Source organism: Chiloscyllium plagiosum, chromosome 1, assembly GCF_004010195.1.
Source record: "Chiloscyllium plagiosum isolate BGI_BamShark_2017 chromosome 1, ASM401019v2, whole genome shotgun sequence".
Taxonomy (NCBI): Eukaryota; Metazoa; Chordata; class Chondrichthyes; order Orectolobiformes; family Hemiscylliidae; genus Chiloscyllium; species Chiloscyllium plagiosum.
The window spans coordinates 68,519,141-68,528,713 of NC_057710.1; the positions used below are offsets into that span (position 1 = coordinate 68,519,141).

The 9,573-nt window shown below is 39.5% G+C and overlaps 1 protein-coding gene across 1 annotated transcript in view; it reads left to right on the forward strand.

Moving 5' to 3' along the window:
* Positions 1-2,665: 2,665 nt before the first annotated feature.
* Positions 2,666-9,573, forward strand: part of LOC122549203 (granzyme K-like) — a 15,949-nt gene continuing 9,041 nt past the window's right edge. Inside the window, exons 1-3 of the mRNA XM_043688617.1 lie at positions 2,666-2,769; positions 4,113-4,269; positions 6,996-7,137. Of these exons, the coding sequence (XP_043544552.1) occupies positions 2,709-2,769; positions 4,113-4,269; positions 6,996-7,137 (360 nt within the window). The 5' untranslated portion in view covers positions 2,666-2,708. The remainder of the gene's footprint in view (positions 2,770-4,112; positions 4,270-6,995; positions 7,138-9,573) is intronic.

A 9,573-nucleotide genomic window follows, 5' to 3' on the forward strand; every position in this document is an offset into this window, starting at 1 on the left:
CAATAAGGTTGATTATTTGAAAAACATATTCAGGGTAAATGAATATGATTGAATTGCCAGTATGGTGAGTCACTACAAGGTTGGGAACTGGATACCTGAGAGACAATTAAAAAAGAGAAAAGGGCGGGGCTGCATTCTTGATATCACCAACGGTTGGTAAGTGTCGATAGACCCGACCCCACAACTAGAAAACCGTATAACATCCACATTGAAAAGCCTTCAGAAATCAGGGCAATTAAACAAGATAGATTTCCAAAAAATTGAAACCAGATGGATCCAACACACCCCACTTCTATGGACTACCTAAAGTACACAAACCAGGGGCCTCTCCTCAGATCCATAGTCTCACTACCTGGAATACTGACATACAGACTAGCCAAAGAACTCCACCGAAAACTGAAATACATGGTAGAAGACTCATGCCACTCCATTCACTCCACACAAATATTCCTGAACATCATCAAAGACATCAAGATAGAAGAGGAAGAAATAATGGTCTCCTTTGATGTAACAGCCCTGTTTTCATCAATTAACATCTACCTGGCCAAAGAAACATTGACCACCCTACGAAAGGAACCAAGGACACAAACACCAGACCGAACCAGTTTCATCAGTAAAGACAACAACCTTAAGCTAGGAGACCTGTGCCTCACCACCCACTTCATATTCAATACCAAGACCAACAAACAAATCAATGGAACACCCATGGGATTACCAATATCAGGATTCCCAGCAGAAGCAGTAATGCAGAGATTCTTACAAACAGCCCTCCCAACTGTTCAACCCAAACTTTGGATCCACTATATGGATGACACCTTTGTCACACCTTTGTCATCACAAAACAGAACAAATTAGAGGAAACCTACAACACCATCACAATATCCTCACTGGCATAAGATTCACAAAAGAGGAGAACAACAACGGACTCCCATTCCTACTGGAACGAACAGTTAATGGAGAACTTTAAACCAGCATCTACAGAAAAACAACGCATACTGACCAAATACTTAATTACATAAGCAATCATCCCAACACCAACAAACGGCATGACATCAGGACATTATTTCAATGAGCCACAACACACTGCAGCACCAAGGAGCTACAAAACAGCAGAAGAAAACTATCTGTACAGCATATTCAGGAAGAATGGGTACCCAACAAACACAGTCTGCCGATTTCTCAACAACAAACCCAAACAAGGAGACACAATGCTCCCAGAAACTCTAGCCACATTACCTTACACCAAAGACATCTCTGAAATGACTTCCAGACTACTCAGACCTCTTGGCATCATGGTAGCTCACAAACCTGCCAACACACTTAAACAGTGGCTAATGAATCTAAAGGACCCTATACAAACAACCAGCAAAACAAATGGCATCTATAAAATACCCTGCAAGAACTGTATTAAACACAACATCGGACAGACATGCAGAAAACTAGCCACCAGGATACACAAACACCAACTAGCCAACAAAGGACATGACCCACTATCACTAGTATCCTTGCACACAGACAAAGAAGGACACCACTTTGACTGGGATAACATATCCATCCTGGGACAGGCTAAACAGAGACACAAACGGGAATTCCTAAAGGCCTGGCATTCTAACCAGAACTCCATCAAATAAACATATTGATTTGGACCCCATTTATCACCCTGAGAAAAATAACTGCAAGTGATATCACCCACCTCAAGAAGCCAAGACACATAAATAGAAAGGGGGGCAAAACACCAACGCTTCACCAGAGGCTCACTAATGATGTTACCTTGTATGGTGCCCAAACATCTGAAAACAAACAGTCCAGCTCAGCAAGCAAACTTACAATCAGATTAGTCACTAAATGCTGTAACTATTAGTCAGAGCTTGGTTCTCTGTGATCATCATGTATTGCAGTATTCAGACATAATAATGAGTGCAACTTTGAAGTCTAAGCCTGAAGATGATCTTTAACGTTGTCTTCTCAGTCAGTCTGTAAAAACCAAACCTTTAGTATGATAGCAAACCACAAGATGAAGGGGATATGAAACAGGCAGTGCAGCAAACATTGGTGGGATGTTAAAAACCACCAGACTGCAGTGGTGATATTGAACACAATATAAATCATAAAATCAGAGATGTATACAATTTAGATAGTCAGTGATAATGGATGTTGATATGCCTGCTCTAGTTAATTATTTTGTTCAACAGTAACCCCTATGAAGTAGATGTTGGAGGATTTGGTGATGGTTATGTTGTTGAATTGGAAGATGATTTGATTCTGTATTGTTGAAAATGACATTGCCTGTTGTTGTGTAGTGAAAATTTATTTACCATTTATCAAACCAAGACTGAATGTTGTCCAGGTCTTTGTGCGTCTTGGCATGGGTTGCTTCATTATTTGAGAGCATGTAAACAGAATAATGTGACAAATAGGTCATGTTTGACAGTACATTATTTAATTGAAAATTTCAGACTGCATGTAAAAATGATAGATTCAAAAACTTTAAAGAAACCACAGTGAAACCCCAATTTCCTCTTTCCAACGCCTTAATATTTATTACAATACTCTGGTGCTATGGCTGTTGATGTGTGGCTTGCTGTAAATGGAATAGACACACATAAAAAGGCTTCAGTTTCTTAGAGATGACATCAAAGGGAACAAACCACATCCCTTTGAGTGTATTATAAATTGAATGGGAACTTGTAGTCAGAAGAGAAGTTACAATGAAATCATTACAGCGTACTCTGCTCATTTCTTTGATTGTCATTGTTCTAACTCCAGCTTGTGAGTAATAAATATGATAATTTTATATCTATTACATTTATATGAGGATTTTGTATAATATTATTTATGTGATATGAATATTTTAAGCATTTTGCAATAACCAACCTGAACTTTCAAAATCTATTTGGCTAATACATTGAAGTTTATCGATTTCTATACTTATGGCAATAGAGATTTACTTCCAGTTAGTTCAATGTACTTTTATTTCTTAAAATGTTGAAAGAACAAAAACAACTTCCTTTCAAGGTAACAAAGTATTTAATAGGGAAAAGAAATTTGTTTTATTACTCAGCTGCTCGATAAAATGGTCGATCTAGTTCAGTCCCAGATTTCATTGTCTTGGGGGTAAATTTAAATTGATATGATTGAGTAAAACAGTGATTTTCAAAATTGCAATTCATTCTACACTCTATGTCATTACTCATTTCATTGAATACCTCAATGGGACCATCTGCAATTATAGTCAGAGACCTGAGTCTGGGAGCAGTGATAGATAGGTAAAAACAATGACTGCAGATGCTGGAAACCAGTTTCTGGATTAGAGATGCTGGAAGAGCACAGCAGTTCAGGCAGCATCCGAGGAGCAGTAAAATCGACATTTCGGGCAAAAGCCCTTCATCAGGAATATTGATTTTACTGCTCCTCGGATGCTGCCTGAACTGCTGTGCTCTTCCAGCTGTGATAGATAGCCAACCAGAAATCCTAAAAAGCAAATTCTGGACAGGGAAGGGCATTTCTTTTAGGTTTTTTTAGGGGGCTCTGAGTATCTTCCTTTGAAAATTATGGTCACTACCCCCATCCCCATTCTCCCCCAGCATCATTTTCCTCATTGCTAGTGACTGTCCCTTGGATCATCTCTGAGTGAACACCCATTGGTTGCCTTCCGACAGGGAGTGGGAATATATGGGTCTTTTTCTGATAGCTGGATGTTATTAGTTGGGTACTGTAAGGATCAGTGCTTGGGTCCTAGCTATTCAAAATATATATAAATGACCTGGATGAGGGAACAAATTGCAACCATGTTCTATCAGTGAACATCCCACTTCTGATTTGATCTTGGAGAGAAGGTCATTAAGAAAGTAGTTACTAATGTTTAGGCCTGGAACACTATCCTGAGAAGTTCCTGTAGTAGTGTTTTTGAACTGAGATCACAATCATCTTTGTTGTTACTGCAGCCGGCTATGTATTTCAATTAGTCGATTTCAATTAGTGAAATGACGTTTAATGTTAAGAGCACTGACTTTCATCTCACCTTACTCATAACTACTCCTGTATTCATTCTGTAAGTATCAATTCTGGTTTCAATTGATGAAATAGGCTTTCAAAATCACCTTTTTATACAGATCATGGGGTGGAAATTATTGGAGGCCATGAAGTTAAACCTCATTCAAAACCCTATATGGCATCTATCCAATGTAACAAAAAAAAGAAATATGAACATTACTGTGGAGGGGCTTTGATCAGAAATAGATGGGTACTGACTGCAGCACACTGTGAATGGTAAGTTTTGCATGTGTGTGTGTGTGTGTGTGTGTGTATATATCTTTCATATATTATATATTTATGATTATTAACTCATTTTTATAATTGACTTACCCACACTTCACATCTAATCTATATCAAATAATTGCTTTCAAACAGTAAAACCAACCGTTATTGTTAAGCTGTATATCATGTTATTGGTGTATAATTCCATTGGCAAAATTCTTGATATGATTAAAATAAATTTTATCTACTCATTTATTTTTTATAGATGACTTACTTGGTGGTTAGATGGCAAAAAATCACGTATTTGTTTAGTTATGAACGTAGAGAGTTATAGAGTCATAGGGTTGTACAGCACAGAAGCAGACCTCTCCATCCAACTAATCCATGCTGACTATAATCGCAAACCAAACTTTTCCTTGAAAGTGGAGTCACAGGTAGATAGAATAGTGAAGAAAGTGTTTGGTATGCTTTCTTTTATTGGTCAGAGTATTGAGTACAGGAGTTGGGACATCATGTTGCAACTGTACAGGACATTGGTTAGGCCACTGTTGGAATATTGCATGCAATTCTGGTCTCCTTTCTGTCGGAAAGATGGTGTGAAACTTGAAAGGGTTCAGAAAATATTTACAAGGATGTTGCCAGGGTTGGAGCTTTTGAGCCACAGGGAGAGGCTGAATAGGCTGGGGCTGTTTTTCCTGGAGTGTCGGAGGTTGAGGGGTGACCTTATAGAGGTTTACAAAATTATGAGGGGCATGGATAGGATAAATAGACAAAGTCTTTTCCCTGGGGTCGGGGAGTCCAGAATTAGAGGACATCGGTTTAGGATGAGAGGGGAAAGATATAAAAGAGACCTAAGGGGCAACCTTTTCACACAGAGGGTGGTACACGTATGGAATGAGCTGCCAGAGGAAGTGGTGGAGGCTGGTACAATTGCAACATTTAAAAGGCTTTTGGATGGGTATATGAATAGGAAGGATTTTGGAGGGATATGGGCCAGGTGCTGGCAGGTGAGACTAGATTGGGTTGGGATATCGGGTCGGCATGGACGGGTTGGACCGAAGGGTCTGTTTCCAGGCTGTACATCTCTATGACTCTATGACTCTAATCCTATCTGCCTGTTTCTGGCTATATCCCTCCAAATCCTTCCTTTTCATGTACTTATCTAAGTGTCTTTTAAATTTTGTCACTGTGCCCACATCCACCACTTACTCGTGAAGTGCATTTCACATGTGAACCACTGTCTATGTAAAAAAAATTGCCCCCATGTCTTTTTTAAATCTCTTTCCTCTCACAATAACAATATCCCCCCAGTTTTGAAATCCCCCATCCTAGAGAGAAGACACCTATCATTAACACTATTTATAGTGTTCAGATATCTTCCATGTTCAGAACGTCATCTTATAACTAGGCAAAGCCAAGCTGTCAATATCCCTATATATGTAAAAGCTATAATGGAGTCTGATCACCTAAAGCTGTGCCCAAACGGGTATTTCATTGTGGTTTGTTGAATTCTTTTTTTTCTGGAGACAGAAATACATACCAAAATCATCCTTAAGTATCATCAATGAGTAATGCTGAAGCTTTCCAGTAGGTTTTTAACTCACACAGTTTGAGAGGAGTTTTATAGATAAAGAGAGGGATGATAGCGCTGTTGCTCCTCAGACAGATTATCTCAGAATTTGTCCAAACTTCAGTAGCTTTATTACATCCACAAACCTCTCTCCACAAGTAAACTGGATGTGTCCATGTTTGTTCCTTGCAAATGGAAATTGTTGCTGTTGTTACCAGAGCATTTGTCAATGCAAAGTGTCCTCTTCAAGGATGCTTAGACAACACCTCTCAATCCATAACCACTACCACCCAGAAGGGGAAGAGCAGCAGATACACCACTCAGTTGCAACTCGCCTTCCAAGATGCACACAGTTCACACTTGGAAACATATCGCCATTCTGTGACTGGGTCAAAATCCAGGAACTCCCTCCGTCAACCTCTAGCAAGTGGACTGCAGTGGTTCAAGAAGGCAATTTTGGCTTATACATCTTCATAATAATCACATCTGATGCTCCAGATCACATATGAAAAACAGACATTTGACAAAGTGACACTCAGCAGTTGAATGATATTCTGGTGCTAACTTTAAGGGAGGAGATCCTCACTCTCTCCTGCTCCCTAATGGTGTGGGAGTGCACCAGTGGCACACAAACCAAGAAACAAACCACTTGACCTTACAAACATTATAATATCACTGCCTGGGATGTGCCCGCCAACAAATTTTAATCTCACTTAAATTTTCTAGAGTGAATATTTTACACATCAGTTTCATTCTATTCCTAACCTCTAGTTATAAGTCACATTTGAATCTGACTGCATTTTCTTTTTAAATAACTATAATGTTTATAGAGATCAAAAGAAAAACAATCACTACTATTTAGATATTTGAAGTAAAAACAGAAAATTTTGGAAATGCACAACAGGTCAATCGACATCTGATCAAGCATCTTAATTAAAGTCCAACTTTTAGGGTACTGACTGAACTGCTGTTCATTCCAGGAATTTCTGTTTTCAGCAACACACCTATAGATGAAAGAAACAGTAAGTAATAAGGTTTGCTTAGTATTGCTCAGGTTGTTATTCTTATACTGTTTCCAGCCATTACCGTTCTTTCTTCCTGAATGTTTGAAAATTGCATTTTCTTATGGAAACAAAAAATAATTGTCTGCCTTTCTGATGAAATGCAGTAAAGGGCCTGTTCAAGTCGTACTTGGAGCCCATTCTCTGTCACAGAATGAGAAAAGTCAGCAAAAGATTCGGGTCAAGAAGCAGTATCCCCATCCAAAGTTTAACAAAAAAACTCCAGATGATGACATCATGCTACTCCAAGTATGAATTTTAATTTTTTAATTCTGGTTTGTTTGTTGTGTTTAAAACTGCTAATTTTGAAAGACAGCCCTGATGAATTCCACAAAAAAGTAGCAGCTTTGTGCGTTCAATCTCTTGGAGTAAAATTCACCGCAATTATTTAATGAGGTCTGCTCGTAGTTTTGTCAGTTAAAGTACTCGGCACAGTTGGATTTGATCCTGGCTTCATCCCTGTTCATGTCCAGCACAGGTCATTAGTATCTAATTATTGTCCGTTTTCTTTTTGCACTAACTGACTCTGATTAAATGAGGCATGTAAAAAACATGCTAGGAGCAGCAACTAGTATATCTAGAAATTAAATGCCAAGCTAGTGAAGTTACAAAACTAGAGTGCATGTATTCTAAACAGTGGATAGAACAATGTAATCCAACAGCCAACCAACCAGCTCAAAATTCTGTATTCCTATTATATTCAATAATCTATGTTGTCGTATGATTAAACAATTAATAAGAAGACTGTCACTTCTCCAAACCTCCCTATCATTAATGATCATAAAATCCAGCATGTAGGTTTGCACCCATCTTCACTGAGTGGTTGATCCATTTTGACCCTGTCCTGAGGTCATTCCAGTAAATCTCCTCTGCTTCTATTCAAAGACACCATGTCCTCACTAAAATGTTGTTGATAGGAATGGACATGACATTCATAGGAATGGGCTTACAAAAGTTCAACACACACTCCATTTGTACCCAGTGACTTGATTAATACCCAAGATTCTATCTGTTTTGGCAAATCTTCTTTTAATATGATCTGCTGCCATCAAAAGCATGTTCCGTCAGGTTCCTCTGTCCATGTACACTTTTTAAAATTGTGCCCCTAAGTCTATACTGGACCTTCCTAATCCTTGTCCCAAAATGCATCACCTCACATTTCTCTGTATGCCACTTGTCTGTGTCTTCTGTTCACCTAACTACATCCTGTTGTTAACAATCAGTATGGGTATTGGAATCATCATAATTTGCTGCAATATCTCCAAGCTTGATATCATCTGCAGATTTTGAAATAAATTTAATTACCCAAATCACTTATGTACGCAAAAAAGGAAGTGACCCTAGCATTGACCCCTTGGAAGCATCAGTATATATCACCTCCAGCTTGACAAATGGATATTGACGAGGTAAAAACAATGACTGCAGATGCTGGAAACCAGATTCTGGATTAGTGGTGCTGGAAGAGCACAGCAGTTCAGGCAGCATCCAAGGAGCAGCTGCTCCTTGGATGCTGCCTGAACTGCTGTGCTCTTCCAGGACCACTAATCCAGAAAATGGATATTTACTATAACTTGAAGTTTCCTGTCCGAAGTCAAATCTTTGTCCAACTGACACTGACCCTCCTATTCCATGAACAATTTTTGTTAGCCAGCATTTATGTAGAATACCATATTCTACAATGCAACACAATAAAAAATTATCATCATCTGTATTTGTTCATAAAAATTACAGTGAAAAGTTTTAAATGTCACCCACCAGAGCACTGACAACAAAGATAGAAATCATACACAACAATTAAATAAATAAAATTAAGGCAAAACTCATCACCGTTCAGTTAATGAATCCAGGGCTTAGGGAATGCCGATTTAGGAAAGTTTGGAAAAGCCTGAAGACAGAAGTGGGATGAGGCCGCCATTCTAGGCTGCTGGAACAATAAGGTGGAAGCCTTTATCGAAGATTACTGCCATGCTGGGCCAAGACTGCCACTCTTGGATGAGTCCGCCTGGTGGGTCACTGGAATACCTAGACGCCGAAGATAAAGAAGACTTCTACAAGGGAAGAAGACCTCCATGCTAGGACAAGACCACCACACCAGAAGACTGTCATACAGAGAGATCACCACACTGTGCCAAGACTGCTTTTCTCCTCCTTTAGGCACTCTGGCCTAGCCTGCAAGTCTGGGCCAGGGGAGTCAAGAAGGGCGGTAAAGCCAAGCCAGGGAACTATAGACCGGTGAGCCTGACCTCGGTGGTGGGCAAGTTGTTGGAGGGGATCCTGAGGGACAGGATGTACATGTATTTGGAAAGGCAAGGACTCATTCGGGATAGTCAACATGGCTTTGTGCGTGGGAAATCATGTCACACAAACTTGATTGAGTTTTTTGAAGAAGTAACAAAGAATATTGATGAGGCCAGAGCAGTAGATGTGATCTATATGGACTTCAGTAAGGCGTTTGACAAGGTTCCCCATGGGAGACTGATTAGCAAGGTTAGGTCTCATGGATAACAGGGAGAACTAGCCACTTGGTTACAGAACTGGCTCAAAGGTAGAAGACAGAGGGTGGTGGTGGTGGAGGGTTGTTTTTCAGACTGGAGGCCTGTGACCAGTAGAGTGCCACAAGGATCGGTGCTGGGTCCATTACTTTTTGTCATTTACATAAATGGTTTGGATGCGAGCATAAGAGGT